Source organism: Thalassophryne amazonica, chromosome 7 (assembly GCF_902500255.1).
Source record: "Thalassophryne amazonica chromosome 7, fThaAma1.1, whole genome shotgun sequence".
In the NCBI taxonomy this organism is placed as follows: domain Eukaryota; kingdom Metazoa; phylum Chordata; class Actinopteri; order Batrachoidiformes; family Batrachoididae; genus Thalassophryne; species Thalassophryne amazonica.
The window spans coordinates 107,727,960-107,747,710 of record NC_047109.1 but is presented as its reverse complement, the minus strand read 5'-3'; the positions used below and the strand labels follow the sequence as shown (position 1 = coordinate 107,747,710).

General features: G+C 40.0%; 1 protein-coding gene across 1 annotated transcript in view; it reads left to right on the top strand.

Annotated features, from left to right (window-relative positions):
* LOC117514727 (CUB and sushi domain-containing protein 3-like) overlaps positions 1 to 19,751 on the top strand; it is an 885,172-nt gene that overhangs the window by 340,273 nt on the left and 525,148 nt on the right. The window contains exon 19 of the mRNA XM_034175291.1: positions 18,965 to 19,081. Coding sequence (XP_034031182.1) covers positions 18,965 to 19,081 — 117 coding nt within the window. The remainder of the gene's footprint in view (positions 1 to 18,964; positions 19,082 to 19,751) is intronic.

The window sequence follows — 19,751 nt, the reverse complement described above, 5'->3', positions numbered from 1 at the left end:
TTTCCATTGGACATAGGGATGAGTGAGTACACCACTATCTGTATCTGTTCAACCATCTAAATTATCTGTATCCTCTGTACTCAGAGTGGGCGGGGCCTAAACCAGAAGTGTGCGTGGTTTAACCAAAACGGGTGGGGCTTAAAGCAGTATATTATTTTAAGTCTAATATGGATTGATCAGAAGTTACTATATTTATTGTTTATTTGAAAACTATTTATAGAACAGCCTCAAAATTAAGAATCAAATCAATGTTTTTGGTCACAAAAGTAAGAGAACTATTTACAGAAGTTTTTTATGAACTGTATGAATGAATATTTACATACCAGCCTCAGAATTGAGATTCAGTGTTTTTTTTATCACAATAGTAAAGGAAGTATTTATCGAAAAAAGTTTTTCATAAACTCAGAACATGAATATTCTTAAGTGTATGAATGAACAGAAGAGCCTCAGAATTTAAATTCAGTGTAATGGAAAATTATGAACTAAGTATGCATGAACAAGAGTTGTCATACTCAACACAACTTTCTTTTTTATTTTTTAATTTTATGATCAAACTGATTTTTTTATCCTTTTTTTTAAAAAATTTATTACCTAACGTTCTTGGCAGTTTTTTTCCCACACAAAGTTAAGCAATGTTGATTAAGGTGTGTGTATGTGTGTGTGTTTGTGTGTGTGTGTGACTGAGTGATTGTGTGAGAGGGAGAGGGAGTGTATGTGTATGTGTGTGTGTGTGTGTGACTGAGTGACTGTGTGAGAGGGAGAGTGAGTGTATGTGTGTGTGTGCACTATGTAACAGTTAAAATATCTACTGTATTCAAAGCCCATATACAGTATATAAAGCTTCACTTGTAATATTTATAATATTCTATTTATTTTTATGAACTGCAGTGAGAAAGTGTCAGATACTACATGCAGCAATATACAATAAAAATATTAATATAGGCTACTTTGTGTGTTCAGCTATATGTGTGTATGTGTGTTTATTTTTTAATGATCTGTGTGAACTTGGTGATTCATGCAAACATCCAGTGATGGCAAACGGAAATAATATGTCAGCCTTGTTCACTGTATTCTTCTCAAAAGCACCGTGTTCAGTACGAGCAAAGTTTTCCAACTGACTTTATATCACCAGCCAAACTACGAACAAGCATACAGTTAAAAAAATAAATATCATAATATTAAATATCATACAAGCCGAAATAGAGGCGAGCTGAAGAAAGAGCAACGTAAGCTAGAGTCAAGCCAAGCACAAAAAGATTAGTCCCTGTTTGTGTGTGTGTGAGAGTGGAGCACAGGTCTGGCTGCAGAGATGTGTCTGTATATGGAGGGGCGGGCGCTGTGTGTGACTGGCCAATCACAGAGCGTGAAGACAGTCAGTTACCCAATGAGGATTTTCCTTCAGCACGAGCACGGATATTGATGAGTTTTACTCGTATCATGCTCGTACTCATCAAAAATGCTTTATCCATGCCGGATACTCGTCTGAAACGAGTGTCTGGCTCAACTCTAACTGGACCACTCTTTCACTTTGGGAAACGTTCCACAATGAAAGTAATCCACAAGAGGTCAGTGCTGTGCTCAAAAAGTCAGTTTGATAATCCACAGTTACATGAGGAAGAGGAAAAATCAAAAATTGCTGACTGAGCTCTGGAAAAAGGCTCAAACAAAACAATCTCGTCTGATCACAAAATGTGGTCCTGGCTAGGGATGGGTATTGATAAGATTTTATCGATATCGATGCCATTATCGATTCGCTTATCGATCCGGTTCCTTATCGATTCCCTTATCGATACCTCTTGTGAATTTTCTGTGTACTAAAAGTAGGCTTTACAGGTTTTATATGTCAACAAATTTTAAATTGGTCACTGGATCTTTGATCTCTGGACATAAATAAAAATGTATAAAATCTGTAGTTTTTGTCAAAAGCATTTCTTTTCAGACATTCTGGCATGAATATCTCTCCGTACCTCTGAGTTGAGCTCAGTCGACTGCTGCACGTCAGCACAGGACGTCTCGTTTTGGAAGGAAAAAACGTTTAGATCGATTGCAGTTTGTTTGTATTACAACATTTGTAAAGAGGTGTAATTTGATTTAAACGGCATTTCGCTTTGAATTTATTAATTCCAACTCAACTCTGCAGAGAGCCGCGCAGCATTTGGAGCTGTGTGAACAGAACGGAGGACAATTCTCATTTCTTTCTTGCAACAAGACAGGAGTCTCAGTTAGTGACTTTAATCCGCACAAAAGTGACTCACGATTGACATATTTAAGATAAGATAAGAAGATAAGAAAAGCCTTTATTCATCCCTCAATGGAGAAATTTATGGATAAAACTGGTGAAAAACAAAAAAGCTGTAACCCAAAATTACCCCCAACACCACCCGCACGAAAATGTTTGAATTCTAGAAGCTCTGAAATGCAATTTGGGACTATTCCAGACAATAAACTGCAGTGAGTGCAGCATCCATTTAGGTGAGAAAAAAAAAACAACTTTTTTTATTCATATTCATTCCAGTAGTATTCTGCTCTGACTAGGATGCAGCAGTTTTCTAGCTTGGCAGATAGTTCTGGAGGAAATCATTGAAGAAATTAACAAATTGAAAATATGGTTTAACTGAAACAAATCGTCATTAAACCTAAATAAAACGGGGATGAAGTGGAGGTGTAAGAGTCACTAGGTGTTCACAGGAAACATTTATTTCTATATGTATTTATTTATTTTCATTGTTAGTTGGTTTTATCTTTTCTGTTGTGTTTTGTTTCATCAGGTTCTTTTTGTCTCTTTCTCTAAAATTGTATTTTAGAATGTATTAGTTATTGTATTAGTTATGATGAGTTATTATTACTACTATTGTTGCAATTATTATTAATATATGAATAAAAAATACAAATTGACAACAAACAAACTGCTGAGATGCAAACTGCTTAATGCTAACTTTAACATTTAAAATGCCATAGACATGCTAACGCGTTAGCATCAGTCCCATTTTTAAGTTCTAAAATACATCTATCAACTGTTTCAGAAGACTGTAACAGGTCAGTTTAACATAAAAAGGGTAAATATTACTCACAGACATATGCTCTTTAGGATTTTAGTGGGGAAAATAAAGATAAAGCAAAAAAAAAAACTGTGACTCAAAGAAGCATCAGATCAAAGCACTGCTTCGATCTGCAAATCACTGTTTTGATTGGTTCAAGTTTCAAAGAAAAGCCGCGCTGCAGAAAAGTTGATTACAGACCCGCTGCAGGTCCTGTAATCAATGTAAAGAAATGATCATTTTCCTGACAAACACCCCCAAAAACAACAGCAACTCTGAAGGACCGATAAGGGAATCGTTAAACAAAAAGGTTATTGATGTCGGTGGATCGAACCATTTCTTAATGATACCCGAAAGGAACCGGTTCTCGATACCCATCCCTAGTCCTGGCGGGTCCATAGTTGAGAGGATCCACAAGGGGAGCCCATCCAGAGGGAGAAGCCACCCGAGAGGTGGGCCCGCTGGTCCATTTCTTCAACAGGTGGGAGAGAGGGGGAGGCAACTGCTCCCCCCTCCCCTGCCACAGTGCAGGCTTATTTGCCCCACTTCTCACTCAAAATTATGTTGTGGAGTAAATCTGTTCCAAGATGCTTTGCTTCAGGAAGGAGACATCTGAACCACCAGAATAAGAACAGAAAGAAAGAAGAAAAAACAAAAGTTCTTTGTTCTGAAGAATTACCATTAAATGAAGATGGACTTTTTTTTTTTTTTCGCTATTTGGAAGAGACCTTATTTGGACTTATTTGAAAATACAAGGATAGCTCTTTTAACAAGAAGAAAATAAATGTACTAAAAAGCAGTTTAAATTACATTTAAATTACGCTGTATGTTCACATTTGTTCAGTGGCTGAAAGAAGCAGTTTCCTCACATTTTGTGCCCTTATAGTGACTTTAGCTCGTTAGCTCTGCTCCTTTACATGTGTACCTTGTAAATGAATACTACAGCCATTTAATCCATTTTGCTTCTTCTTGCATGAATTGATAAATGCGACTTGTACTCTGGTGCGACTTGTATGCTGGAAAAACATGGCACATATTTTAATGTTCTTTTGAGACAATATTTCCCCATTGTAAGTGGGCTTGAGGTGCTTTATCATCATGACCACGGTTTTGCAGCTGGATACCTTTACAGATTATTTCGTTTTCACCTTCTGCCTCCCAGCTCCATCCTCTGCGTCCATCCTTTGCATGTCTCTCCTGTGATTTTGTTACTGAACTATCCTACTTTTGCTATCCCTGCAATATATCTTGCAATATATTGAGTTTTAATCCTCTCTGTCTTCGCCATGTCCAACAAAAATTGCAGCATCTTAAACTCTGTCACCTCTTTTCTTTTAGTCAGTGCCACTGTCTCCAAGTCAAACAGTATACAGTATTTCATCTCACTTTACATCTCACATTTTATAAACTTTCCTTTTCACTTTTGCAAATACACTACTATTATAAATCATTCCTGCCAATCTTATTCACCCTCTCCACTCTGCCTACACCAGGGGTAGGCAACCTGTTCCAGAAAGAGCCATGAGGGTGCAGGTTTTCTTTGCAGCCACTGACTCCACCAGGTGATTTCACTGATTAACTGATTCCATCTGCTCAAAGTGATATTAATCAGTAAAATCACCTGGTGGAGTCAGTGGCTGCAAAGAAAACCTGCACCCTCATGGCTCTTTCTGGAACAGGTTGCCTACCCCTGGCCTACACTATTGTTTTCCCACCACACTGTTTCTTTGAAAAGCTGACCCAAACTATTTAAACTCTTTCACCTTCATTTCCTCTACTGATTGCTGACTCCATTCCCCCCCCCCCCCTCTCTCTCTCTCTTTCATCGTATTGCTCAGACTAACTTTCATTTCCTTTCTCTCAAGAACATACCTCCACACCTCCAGGCTTGCCCCAGCCTGCTCTCTACTGTCATAAGAGATCATAATGTCATACACAAAGTGCATAGTTTCATGAAACTGCAGCTATCTGATCACATTAATCAATCTGTCCATCACCACTGAAACCAAGGAGGGCTCAGAGTTGATCCTTGATCTTGGACTGTCATCATGCTAACCCTAACCCTAACTTCTCTGCTCTGCCTGATTTGCGTATAAAATGCCCAACTCTCCTCTTGATACTCCATCAAAAGCTTCCCTTAAATCCACAAAAACATGCAATTCAGGTTCTTCTGGCCTTCTCCGTGCTTGTCCATCACGACTGTAAAATCAAAATATTGAATTTGAAGTGCTCTCTCCTAGCATGAAACCATATTATTGTTCACAGACTTTCACCTCTCTTCAGGCTGGCTTCCAGTACATTTTCCCATAATGCCATACTGTGGCTGATAAGATTAATATCTCTGCAGTTACATGCTGCAAGATTTAAAATGAATAAGTACCACTGCATTTTTCTACTGTCTAGGCATACTGTTGCTTTCCAAGATTTTGTTAAACACTCTATTGCCATCTCTCCTAAACATCTCCATGTCTCCACTGGTTTGTTATTTCTACCCACCACCTTTCCACTCTTCTTATTCTTCATAGGTATCCTCACTTCATCCTTGCTAATCCCCCAGTCTTCCTTATTAACTCTACATCAACCAACCATCTCTCTCTCTCTCTCTCTCTCACACACACACACTCTCACTCTCTCTTGCGCTCATGTGCTTCATTCATGAGACCCTCAAAGTACTCCCTCCAACTTCTTAAAACACTCTCCTTGCTGTCAGCACATTTCTTTCTGTATTCTTCATCACCCTAACTTGCTGCACATCCTTTTGAGGGTTGTTCCCTCCCTGGACAATTAAAACAAGTTTTTTTTTCTCCATCTCTAGTGTTCAACTTCACATTCAGCACAACATATGCCTTTAATTTAATCTTCCCCACCTCTTTTTCCGTAAAACTGCATCTCTTGAACTCCTGGGCCTGTATTCATGAAGCATCATAAGGAATCTTAGCCTAAGAATGATCCAGGAAGTGTCTGAGACCAACTCTGAGTAAGGAGTCAACAGAAACTTTTGTTTGTACAGAGGCAGGGTTGACCCCATTGCTAGGTATGACACAGTCCTCTAACAAATGTGCTTTGCGGTCCTAGTTATGAATGGACAGTATTGAGAAAGGTGTAATTGTGAAAATAATTTAATATCATGATGATGAAACTCAGCAAAATTAAATGGACTGTTACACAGCTTCATGCTGGTAATTTTACTACTTTATGTATTTGATATTAATGGTGGATGGAGACTCAGCTGTTGTCCTTATAAAAACAACAAACGAGATGGCTAAAAACGGAACAAAAAGCATTAACTGGACATAAGAACAGCTCGCGGAGGAGAATAAGACTATTCTAAGAGGGAAAATGGGGCCCGGGATCATGCCATAAGGGAAGAGGCAAACTTAGGAGTGCATTGCCCAACAGATTAATATGTTGTTCCCTCTCCTTGTGTGCACAAGCAAGGAGTGTGATTAAGCGCTGGCACGTGCTGCAGTACAAAGCGAGAGCAGAGATTGCAGCACAACATCGCTTACTTTGATATTACAGTTTTTCTCAATTGCTAAGACACATTTCTCGAAAGCTGCTCTCCTTTTCTCTGAACTGTGAACACAAAACCCAATTTTCAAGCTACATTCACAAAACCCCAGAATCTTCTTACAAAATCAAACTTTCACCTCAAAACCGTTCAATCTGTGCTCAAAACTGAACTATGTTCTCAAATCGTGCCCCAAATCGATGAAAAGTAAAAACACTACTGAGCAGTCTCTGAACACTACATAGAAAAACAGAAAATACATTGTTCAGGACACAAAGCCGTAGAAATAAATGTTTATTATTCACTGTTGGCTAAATGCATGTTGCAAAACAAAAAACGTCTGCATTTAGAAGTTGCACATAGAAAAAAGTACAAATAACAGAAATCCTGTGTATTTACACGTAGCACTTGTACAGTACAAAAACTGTAATCAGAAATCATGTGTATTTAGAACTTTATACAGTAAGCCTACGTAAAAATAAAGTACAAAAATATACATGGAATACTAGGCCTACAAACACACTAACCCTCCATTACAATACTACAGTACATTTGCACAGTGATGTACTGAAACATGTATTTATTTACAGTATACTGTGGTACAGTATATAATATAGTCATAAAGTAATTCATGTCAACATTTACATACATGTCAGAAACTTCTACATGTCAGAAAAAGTTCTGTTCTCTTCTTTAAATCTTGGGATTCTGGTGGACACAGTGAATCTGCTGATGTGTGGTTGGACCCTTTGTCCGGCCTCCCTCCTGCTCATACCGTGGACAAGAACATGGTCAATCACAGTAGCTCTGATTTCATCAGATATTGCTCTTCTTTGTCTTTGCTGACCACTTCGGCCACCTCTCACACAAACTCCTCTCAGATTTCTATCCATTGTCATGCCTCACAAACCAGTGCTCTCTGAACTGGCTTATATATGTTCCCTCACATCATTGGACACAAGTGTGACCAGTTTTGAGTTGTTGTGTTCAGTTGGTGACACCAGTGCTTTAGCTGTGTTTGACCTTTGCACCTGTGCTCACCATGATGCAACACAGGTGCATCACAATGAAAATGTGTTGGCAAGTTGTGTCTAAACAGGTGAAAAATGCTTTTGGTTTTGCCAAAAGAGGAACTGATTCCTTTGGTTCAGACAACAGGGTTAGTGTTTTAGTTTTAGCAACTGAGAAAAACTGTAATAATTTTATGAATGTTAGAGAATTTACATACACTTTACGTTTTTCCTGTAGTCAGGTATCGCAATGTTATGTTGACCTTCATCTCTTACTACGCTGGGTGGGAAAAGTAAGCTGATTCCTGATGAGATCAACCACAAACATTATCCCTGCACAGTCAAGCCAGTAACGTGTTACTGAATCACTGCCATTGAATATACAGAGAATATCTCTCCTTCCTCTCTGTCTGTAGGCTTCTTAAAAGTTCTCCTCCCTCCTCTTAACAGTTTGGCACCTTAGGAGCTCTCTGAAGGCCTAAAATGCTTTGTGAATAACTTTTATCCTACCAAAGGAAAATTCTAAGAAACGTCTAACAATTCGATGAATTCCAAGATTTTTCTTAGGATGACTTTAGCCTTGGGATGCTTCGTGAATACAGGCCCCATCTTCTTTCCCTTGTGCCACAATCGCGTACTTTCCCAGCTGTCTCCCACACCGCTTCTGCAGTAGTTGCCCACTTGTCCAGAGCCCCCTCAGCACCACCCACTTCCCTGTCTCATCTCCTCCCTGAATTTCACACAGCAGTTTTCCTATAAATTCCGCCATCTGATCCTCAGTTCAGATTGGTCCAGCTTTTCTCAACGTTGCCACCAACTTGCAGTCCCCAAACTCTTTCAGGTTATATCTCCAGCATAGGACAGAGTCCACATGTGATCACGTTACTCGAGTCTTACACATCACCATGTGCTCCTTCTCCTTAAGATGTGAAATTCACTCAACCATTTCCATCCTTTCTTGCAAATCCTACCTCAATCTGCCCTTCAATATTTGTCTCTGTCACTGTAAATGCTCCACACTTTTTCAACACCTCTGTTCCCATACATAACTTGCCCTCTAAAATTGGCTCATATCACCAGTTGTCTTCTTTCTCCTACTAGTGCAGCAGATAACAGAATATTTGCAGAGGAATCCTTCAAATGGTGATACAAGCACCAAATTTGGCAAAAGTACACCTTAGATATTACTCTTTTGAAAAACCAATGGGCCCCTTGAATTTTCAATAGGCGGCCACGTAGGGGTCAATTGAAGAATTACAATGGGGTCAAAATATAAAAATGCTCCAGTCATATTGTAGAGAAGCTTGAATCTTCGACTGGACTGGGTTGCTTGATGCGAGGACGTTTCGCTTCAAATTACAGAAGCTTCCTCAGCTAAGAAGAATAAACAGAAGCCACAAAAGCTGGAGTTTTAAACCTAACCAGACCCCTCCTACCAAGAGGCAGACTGCTATAGGCTAGTGACTAAACAATAGCTCTAATTAGCACCTGTTGTGCTCTAGTTAGCACCCTCCTAATGACAGGGCAGCTGTACCTCCTAATGATGGGACGGACGCCTCTCCTGATGGCTCCCCTGACGACTCTCCTGATGATGTGAGTGACTCATTACCATGAATAAAAGACTGAAAGTGCTTTGACCTGAGTACCCCATTGTAAACAGGGGACAAAGCGTGTCTCAGACCCCTTCCCCGGTTAAGGCTGGGTTACAACTGTTTGACATAAAACAGACCCCCCCCCCCCCCTTAACCAGAAGTCAGACTACCAGAGCAAGAATTTTAGCTGAGGAAGCTTCTGCGATTTGAAGCGAAATGACCTCGCGTCAAGCAATGCAGTCCAGTCGAAGATTCAAGCTTCTCTACTATGGAAACCACCTGGACAACTGAGAGCCTTCACAGAAACTCCAGTCATATTGCAAATTATACCACATTATTTGTCTGATTGTAAAGATTCCAAAAAGGTATAGTTTGGACTATCTATGACTGAATTCTATAGAGTTATGGGGTAAAAACAACAAGAATGGTGAGAAAGTTCAGTTTGTACAGGGGTCAAAAGTTAGAGTTGCTCCAATTTTGTTCAAAGGTGATGCAAATTATTGGTTGAGTTAATAGGGTTTCAAAAAGGAAAAGCTTGCACCATGTATCATGCTTAGTTATCACGTTACGAGGTAACATGTGTTACATGTCATAGAATTCAATAGACGTCAACAATATTTGACCTTTACTTTAGAGACCAAGCATTCAGCACAGTCAAAACTATTCCATTTATTAATCCAAGTAGCTCAATCAACAATTTACACCATTTTTTACTAAAGTTGGAGCAACTTTAACTTTTGACCCCTGTACAAACTGAAATTGACCTTTGTCACCATTTTTAAGGTTTTTACCTTATAACTCCATAACATTCATTCATAGATAGTCCAAACTATACCTTTTTGGAATCTTTATGATCAGACAAATAATGTGGTATAGTTTTCAATATAATTGGAGCATTTTTATATTTTAACCCCTGTGTAATTCTTCAAATGACCACAACGTGACCGCCTATTGAAAAATTCAAGTGGCCGCTTGTTTTTTTCAAAAGACCAATGTCTAAGTAGAATTTGTGCTGGATTTGGTGCTTGTATCACCATGTGAAGTATTGTTTGTTATTTGCTGCACTATAGATCCTGCACCCCATTTGCCTAGCATATGCATTGATGACATTCAGTATCATCCCATTCACGCAGTAACAAGATAACTCAACCCCAGTTAGGTTTAAGGGTACGGTTAGGGTTAGGGTGTTAGGGGTAGGGGTAATTCACACTTGTGGCCACGTTTGCATCCAGTCAGTTTCTCCTGTATCACTTCCTGTTGTCAGACACACTGTTCACCTTCAATGCACTATTAATATACTCTTCTTTCAGGATTACCCATACTCCATTTCTCCTCCCGTCCACACACACTATGTTAGAACAGTTTGAACCCACCTCTGCCATTCCTTGCCTTACTCCACTTCCACTCAGCCATGCACACACAGAATAGCTACTTGATATCAGCCAGTTCTCTCTCTTTACCAATCATAATGCCAACATTCACATTTCAAACTCTCATACTCACAGTTCTACCCTTCGTCCTCCAACACTGCCTCTGGACACGCTGTTCTTTGCTTTGTTTGCTCAATGGCAGCATAGTTTCCACCGGTACTTTGCTGGTCAGCAGTACTAATGGCAGACACTGGTTACTCAAGACTCGGCTGATACAGTCTGGAAATTCAATTTGCTATCAGTGTGTTTGATGTGTCATAGCTGTTATGTCAGATTCCTTTCCTGATTAAATTCCCTTCATATATTCAGGCTTGTTATCCGGCACTCAGAGTGCACTGGTTTGTGCAGCCTCTGTGGCTGGGTTAAAAGCAACATTGGTAGATTTGAAAACCAACAAAATTTTTCATGCCATTGTGTGTTGGTGCAGTTTTCCTTTCCTCTTATGATTTGCAGGGCAAGCACAGGTGTAATGGATTCATTAGCTAAGTCAATATTTGGGTGAGTGAGTGAATGTGCCAAATTTCTGTCAGTTTCTCTAAAAACTACGGCATTTTCAGATTTTAAATTTTGAATTCTGTTAAATAAGGTGAGGACCAGTGAAACTCCTATTTTGGGCATGTTGACATCTTTTAACAAAATCTGTATTATTACATATTAATTAAAATAGGTGGTTGGTGCAGTGGGAGATGGCTGGGTTTGTTCAGGGAGGCATATGGAACGGCTGCTTTTTGTTTGCATACAATATTTAGAGCTTGGTGCTAATCCTGATAGTCCTGCTGGCCACTAAAGCCAAAGCTGCTTGTAGGACAACAGGGCAGCGCAGTCTCGTTTGAGGGTGGGCACTAAAGGAGTAAAATATGACGCATATGATGTAATTTCTCTGCTTCCAGGGTACAAACCACAGCATTTTCAAAGGGGTTTTGGGCAAATTCAATGCAAAGAAAAAGTGATGATGCAGTGGAAAAGTGGACATGTGTTGCGGTTTGTTCATGATCCGGAGCACAAACATGCCGAGGCCGCTTTGCAGGTGAGAGAACGGAGCTACTCTGGTTACTGGGAAATGAAAAAAAAAAACAAAACCTTACACGACTGCTTTGGTGATTGCAGCCGAAAACCAAACCATACACCATTTATCCGTGTGAAGTGTGTGTATATACTGTGTATATATTAAATGGAGGTCCCCATAAGTTGTCAAATCCTGCGATATGATGCAGGGTTCAAACAAGACTACGGTCTCCTATTGGGGTAATTAATTTAGGACTGAAATAACAAATAAATATCTTCTAATAATTGTGGAGTATTCAGTTGCTTCAATACAATGAAGACAAGGCAAGCTGGCAAGAAGCACCAGATCATGCATATGATGCATCTTCTAGCAGTACAGTTTGATCCCAGTGGTGGTTGTGAAAATTCCTTTCACATCTTGGAGCACTTTCTTATCTAGGTGTGTGTTAAACTGGCGCCAAATGCCTTGGCTGTCTGCCTATGGTGTCTCTAAAGTAGATCCTAAGCCAACTGTGCTCATCCACTTTTAATGACTTTATGTAATTTTGACTCATTAATAAAATATTGATATAATTTTGTGTGGTGGGTGAGGATTGAGGCCTTGATGTGCTGTGCTCACTGGAAGGCCCAAGGGTGAAAGGAGTGAGATGAGAGGGAGGATGGTGTGTGCAGCTGCAGATCCTCCAGCATCTCGGTGACACCCCCCCCCCCCCCCCCCAAAAAAAAAAAACATCATCTGGCATTCATTAGTTTGAAAATATGTACATGCACAACAGTTCTACTTCTCATATCTGTCTATGGTGATTGCTGGTTTGAGGAAAGCATTCAGACATTTGGTTGTTTACCACTGAAGGTCAGGTTTTTTTTTTTGGTTTTTTTTTTGAGCCATCACGAAAGCATCCCCATTCTAGCTAATGTTTCCTCATTAGCAAGAATAGACACATCTCCTACATTACACCTTGGTTACCAGTGACTGAATACACAAGTAACTGAGCAATATTTGTGGTGTCATCTACTTCCCTCCAAGGGAAAACTGCTAATTTAATTCCAGTAAGGAAGTTACAGGGAGTAGAATTAAAGATGTGCAGTCTAGCAGAATGGCCATGCTGACATATACATAGGCTTCTGTTGTGGCTATTGTGTTATCAGTGTTGTGGGTGCTAGTCATCATACACAAATATCAAAAGTCTAGCAGCAAAGTTAAATACTTTGACAAACCTGGTAAGTGAATGGCAGCTTGACCTATTTAGGTCCTAGCTAATAGGGCAGCGCAGTCTCATTTGAACCCTGCATGATATTGCAGTATTTGACCACTTATAGGGACAGCTGGTCCCGTTACGCAATATATACACAGCATAACTACACATGGACAAATGGTGTACTGTTTTGTTTTTGGCTGCAGTCACCAAAGCAGTCGCGAAACAGTTTTTATCGGCTCCCAGTGGAGAAGGGAAGATTAGGAAAATGGGAGACATTGTGTCAAAAAGTGTTAACTACACAGCGCTAACCAGAGTAGCTACATTTTCTCGCCTGCAAAACCGCCTTGACATGTTTGAGCTCCGGGTCATACACAAACGGCAACACATGCTCCACCGCATCGTCACTTTTTCTTTATATTCTCATTTTGTTTGTGTGTAATTTGCCCAAAATCTCAGAGAAAGTGCCGTGTTTCTGTCCCCGGAAGTAGAGAAATTATGACATACGACATATATTTTACCCCTTTAGTGCCCGCCCTCTGTGCTGCCCTAGCTACAGTGGGGAAATAAGTTTTTGACACCCTGTCAGTTTTGCAGGTTTTCCCACCTACAAAGAATGGAGAGGTCTGTAATTTTTATCATAGGTACACTTCAACTGTGAGAGACAGAATCTAAAAAAAATCCAGTAAATCACATTGTATGATTTTTAAATAATTAATTTGCATTTTATTGCATAAAATAAGTATTTGATCCCCTACAAAAACAGAGCTTAACAACTGGTACAGAAACATTTGTCTGCCAATACAGAGGTCAGACATTTCCTGTAGTTTCCTGCAGCAGGGATTTTGTTCCACTCCTCCATACAGATCTTCTCCAAATCTTTCAGGTTTGGAGTTTCAGCTCCCTCCAAAGATTTTCTATTGAGTTCAGGTCTGGAGACTGGCCAGGCCACTCCAGGACCTTGAAATGCTTCTTACGGAGCCCCCTCCTTAGTTGTCCTGGCTGTGTGTTTTGGGGTCATTGTCATGCTGGAAGACCCAGCCATGACCCATCTTCAATGCTCTTACTGAGGGAAGGAGGTTGTTTGCCAAAATTTCACAATACATGACCCCATCCATCCTCCCTTCAATATGATGCAGTCGTCCTGTCCCCTTTACAGAAGACCACCCAGGGTATGATGTTTCCACCCCCATGCTTCACGTTTGGGGTGGTTTTCTTGGGGTCGTTCTCATCCTCTAAACATGGTAAGTGGAATTGATTCCAAAAAGCTCTATTTTGGTCTCATCTGACCACATGACCTTCTCCCATGCCTCCTCTGGATCATCCAGATGGTCGCTGGTGAACTTCAAACTGACGTTGGCGTGCTGGCTTGAGCAGGAGGACCTTGTGTGTCCTGCAGGATTTTAAACCATGACAGCATCATGTGTTACTAATGTAATCTTTGTGACTGTGGTCCCAGCTCTCTTCAGGTCATGGAACAGGTCCTCCTGTGTAGTTCTGAGCTTTCTCAGAATCATCCTTACTCTACAAAGTGAGATCTTGCATGGAATCCCAGACCGAGGGAGACTGACAGTCATCTTGTGTTTCTTCCACTTTCTAATAAATAATCATAACAGTTGTTGTCTTCTACCAAGCTGCTTGCCTGTTGTCCTGTAGTCCATCCCAGCCTTGTGCAGGTCTACAGTTTTGTCCCTGGTGTCCTTAGACAGCTCTTTGGTCTTGGCCATGGTGGCCAGGTTGGAGTGTGATTGATTGTGTGAACAGGTGTCTTTTATACAGGTAACAAGTTCAAACAGGTGCTGTTAATACAGGTAAAGATTGCAGAACAAGAGGGCTTCTTAAAGAAAAAGTAACAGGTCTGTGAGAGCCAGAATTCTTGCTGGTTGGCAGATGATACTTATTTTCTGCAGTAAAAATGCAAATTAATTATTTAAAAAAATCATACAATGTGATTTTCTGGATTTTTTTTTTTTTTTAGATTCTGTCTCTCACAGTTGAAATGTACCTTCGATAAAAATTACAGACCTCTACATTCTTTGTAGGTGGGAAAACATGCAAAACTGACAGGGGGTCAAATACTTATTTTCCCCACTGTATGCATGCTAACTATCTTGGAGAGCTTTGTAGCACAGCCAACCAGAAAAATCCAAATTCTTCTCACTTCTCTTGTTTTCCTCGGGGTTGGATCTGCATGTTGATTTGGAAGTTTTATGCTGGATGGCCTTCCTGACACGACTCCAAATGCACAAGGAGAATGGGGCATGGATAGCATGTAAGCAAGGACCTTCTTAGTGGGAGGAAAGCATCCTAACCACTTGTTCCACTACGCTGCCAACATTGTTGCATTCTAGTGGCTGGTAGCCAGGAGTGTAGGTGTACCATTCAGTCACTTTAAAGACTTGCTATAAATTATGGAGAATGCTCTTTTTGCAAGATTCTATCTACACTGGCAAACCAGTAAATTAGGTAACACAGTAGCTTCCTGCATGTCTTTTTGCCCAATCGACCACATCAATCCACACTCCCGTGTCTGCTGCCCAGAATCTGGTTCAGTCCGACGTCACCTGAGTAAAGGTGGCAACGTCAAGCTGAATCTTTGCACCCTACCAGGGAATGTGCATTTGCAGTTTATCTTCAACCCTGAAGATAACTTTCTGTAAACTACACTTGTGACTACAAGTTGGTTTTCGTTTTTACTGTTGACGCATCTTGTAGGTTTGACAACCTTTTTCTGAGATTTCTTTCAAATGTGTCCGTCGTATGATTAAAAAAAGGGTTTTTTTTAATCATACAATTTTTTTATCCCTACTTTTAGTTACACTGTAAGAAACAGGTCTCGTCAAACTTCATGGATGATGCATTTTAAAAAGCAGTGCCCTTTCCATAAAATGACCTTTGAGTTGAAACACACTGACAGCATGAGAAGGAGGGTAGGAGTTTCAACAAAATCCAATTAGAATATGAAACTTCAGAAGAATCTACAATTAACCTCTTGGTTCCCGGCAGCTTGTTTATCTTCTGGTGCTGATAAAAAGAGGTTTCTGGTAGTAAATTATGCAATAATTTCAAAATGTGCACAAGAGTGATATTACTTAAGTTGCTTTTTTTAAAGACAACAATCCTCTTTGTTACCACTTACACGATGGGTTTCCAGATGAATTATTTTTCTTGACAGAAAGTGTAAAATGACTGTCTGTGTTTAGCAGATAGCAGGAAACACTTCAGAGTTCATAATCAAAGGTGCCATTTACAATGCCACATCTATGTGACTGGATTTGCATCTTTTACTCACAAGTGGCACATGTTGGTCCTACATCTAGAATATGTATTCATTTTCTATACCCGCTTACACAATTGAAGGATCACGGGAAGGCTGGAGCCTATTCCAGTAAACACTCATTCACACACACACACCCACCCCCACAGACACACACACACACGGTCAATTATAAGTTTCCAATTCACTTATCCTGCATGTCTTTGGAGGTGGGAGGAAGTCGGAGCACCTGGAAGGAACCCACGCAAACAAGGAGAGAACATGCAAACTCCACACAGAAAGGTCACAGGTGGGAATCGATCCCATGACCTTCTTGTTGCGACACAACAGTGCTAAACACAAATCCACCGTGCCACCTTATCAAGAATAGGGATGGGTATTGATAAGGTTTTATCAATATCGATGCCATTATCGATTCTGCTTATCGATCCGATTCCTTATCGATTCCCTTATCGATACCTCATTAATTTTGTACTAAAAGTAGGCTTTATAGGTTTTCTATGTATTTCCTTGAGTCTTAAAGTAAATAAATATGAAATCAGTCACTGTATCCTTGATCTCTGGACATAAATAAAAATAAACAAAACTGTGTTTCACTTTGAAGTTATTAATTCAGACTGAATTCTATCATTCTATCTTGACTTGTCAGAGAGCCGCGCAACGTTTGGAGCTGTGTGAACACAACGGAGGATGATTCTCGTTTCTTTCTCGCAACAAGACAGGAGTCCCAGTTAGTAAATTTAATCCGCACAAAAGTGAATCACAACTCATATTCAGGGATGAAAGTGGTGAAAAACAAAAAAAGCTGAAACCCAAAATTACCCCCCAACACCACCTGCACGAAAATATTTGAATTCTAGAAGCTCTGAAATGCAATCTGGGACTATTCCAGACAATAAACTGGAGTGAGTGCTGAATCCATTTAGGTGAGAAAAAAAATACAACTTTCCTTATTCAAATTCATTCCAGTAGTATTCTGCTCTTACTAGGATGCAGCAGTTTTCTAGTTTGGCAGATAGTTCTGGAGGAAATCACTGAAGAAATTAACAAACTGAAAATATGGTTTGACCGAAACAAACTGTCATTAAACTTAAATAAGACAGGGATGAAATGGAGGAGTAAGAGTCACTAGGTGTTCACAGGAAACACTTATTTCTGTATTTATTTATTTATGTATGTTAGTATATATTTTCTGTTGTGTTTCTATTCAGGTTATTTTTGTCTCTTTCGCTAAAATTGTATATAATAATCATTAGATTATTAATATATAAGCAAAAATAAATTTAAGGAATATTACAATTTGAAAACAAATGCACCCGAACGTGATGACGGCTGCAATTGCTAAATGCTAACTTTTAACATTGAAAATGCCATAGACATGCTAATGCGTTAGCATCGCTTCCGTCTTTAAGTTATAAAATACATCTATCAACTGTTTCAGAAGACCATAACAGGTCAGTTTAACATAGAAAATGTAAATAATACTCACAGACGTATGCTCTTTAGGGTTTTAGCGGGGGAAAATTAAGCGAAAGAAAGAAATAAACGAAGCAATCGACCGAAGCATTGCTTCAATCTGCGAACCACGCTTCGATTGGTTCAAGGTTGAAAGCAAAGCCGCGCTGCAGAGAAGTTGATTAAGGACCAGCTGCAGAGTCTGTAATCAATGTAGAGCAATGATCATTTTCCTGACAAACACCCGCCAAAACAACGGCCACTCTGAAGGACCGATAACAGAATCGTTAAGCACAAAGCTTATTGATGTCGGTGGATCGAATCATTTCTTAACGATACCCGAAAGGAACCGGTTCTCGATACCCATCCCTAATCAAGAATATGTAACTGGAAAAAAAACATCACATTGAATCAGATCTTCTCAGATCCGATTCGAGCTACATGAAGATATGGAAATAAATTACGACTGTCCAATGTTGGCAAATTCGACTGTGGTCGAAGCACACAGAGCAGAACTTGTTATTCCAAGTCCCCGTAAGCACAACAGGGATCAATGATCGTTGTTGCAGCGATCACTGCTCCCTCTTGAGCAGGCAAAACTCATGAAGCGGATGAGTATCTATATGATTCCAACTGGAAGGGAATCCTGTCCATAACAGGAACTACTTTATCAGAGGCTGGTACCAATTTAGAGCTGGTTGGGTTGGGACAATACAGATGAAGTGTTTTGTCCAAGGGCACAAAGATGGCATGAAGCACAGATATGGATATACCAGAGTTGGACTCCCAATATGCCGACCTGGGTTTAATTACCGCGTCATGTTACCTGTCTGTCAAACTGGTGTCCTCTCCAGCGGGAGTCATAGACTCTCATCCATTTTACGCTCCAGAATCCAGAGATAAGGACGGGCACCAATGGGATAGAGGGCCTAAGAAGAACGGTTCAAATCCTATCCCACAGAGCAACTTATAATATTGATATGGGCCACATAAAAAATGTAAATACTGTCCAAAACAAATCAAAATTGCACATCAAGGTTTGTCGAGTAAATGTAGCCAAAGTGGAGTGAGACGCTCTAACGCTCTAAATGTGCTGGTGTCTGTTCTTGTGTATTAAGAGTTATTTTCATGGATTACCAAGTTTTCTGAAAATCTCTACCTGACTGATTACATAAAAGAAGGTGTGTGTATGCAGATGAATAGCTGTATTAATGAATATTTTATTGTCGTGTTGGGTAGTAGTGTCTCAGGGTGGTTTAGAGAGAAAAAAAAACATTGCGCTGACAAAATTACAGGTACTCATAAAACAGCAGGACAAGATGTGACATGACTCAAATGAATTATTCATTTAAATCAATCCTCTGACTGCTGGTGAAGGATTTATTGGTTCATTTACAATTTTCTTTTTTTCAGCAACAGTTATCATTCATTATGTTCTCTTTTTATTCAGCATCATGCGGTGGGGATATCAGAGGACCTGGAGGAATTATTTTATCGCCTGGCTACCCTGAGCTGTATCCCAACTCATTAAACTGTACCTGGACTGTGGAAGTCAGCCACGGAAAAGGTGAGGGCATTTTTAACATGACACAGCAGTCCTAGATATGGTTGAAACTACATTGGTTTTCCAATTTCATGCATTTGAAAAATATACGATTTATTATGCATCTTTATATTAAATTCCCCCGAACTTTCACATACTGTGCAGTTATCAATCAATCAATCAGTCAACTTTTTTCTTATATAGCGCCAAATCACAACAAACAGTTGCCCCAAGGCGCTCCATATTGCAAGGCAAGGCCATACAATAACCATGAAAAACCCCAACGGTCAAAACGACCCCCTATGAGCAAGCACTTGGCCACAGTGGGAAGGAAAAACTCCCTTTTAACAGGAAGAAACCTCCAGCAGAACCAGGCTCAGGGAGGGGCAGTCTTCTGCTGAGACTGGTTGGGGCTGAGGGAAAGAACCAGGAAAAAGACATGCCGAGAAGGGGGGCAGAGATCGATCACTAATGATTAAATGCAGAGTGATGCATACGGAGCAAAAAAAGAAAGAAACAGTGCATCATGGGAACCCCCCACAGTCTACGTCTAAAGCAACATAACCAAGGGATGGTCCAGGGTCACCCGATCCAGCCCTAACTATAAGCCTTAGCGAAAAGGAAAGTTTTAAGCCTAATCTTAAAAGTAGAGAGGGTATCTGTCTCCCTGATCTGAATTGGGAGCTGGTTCCAC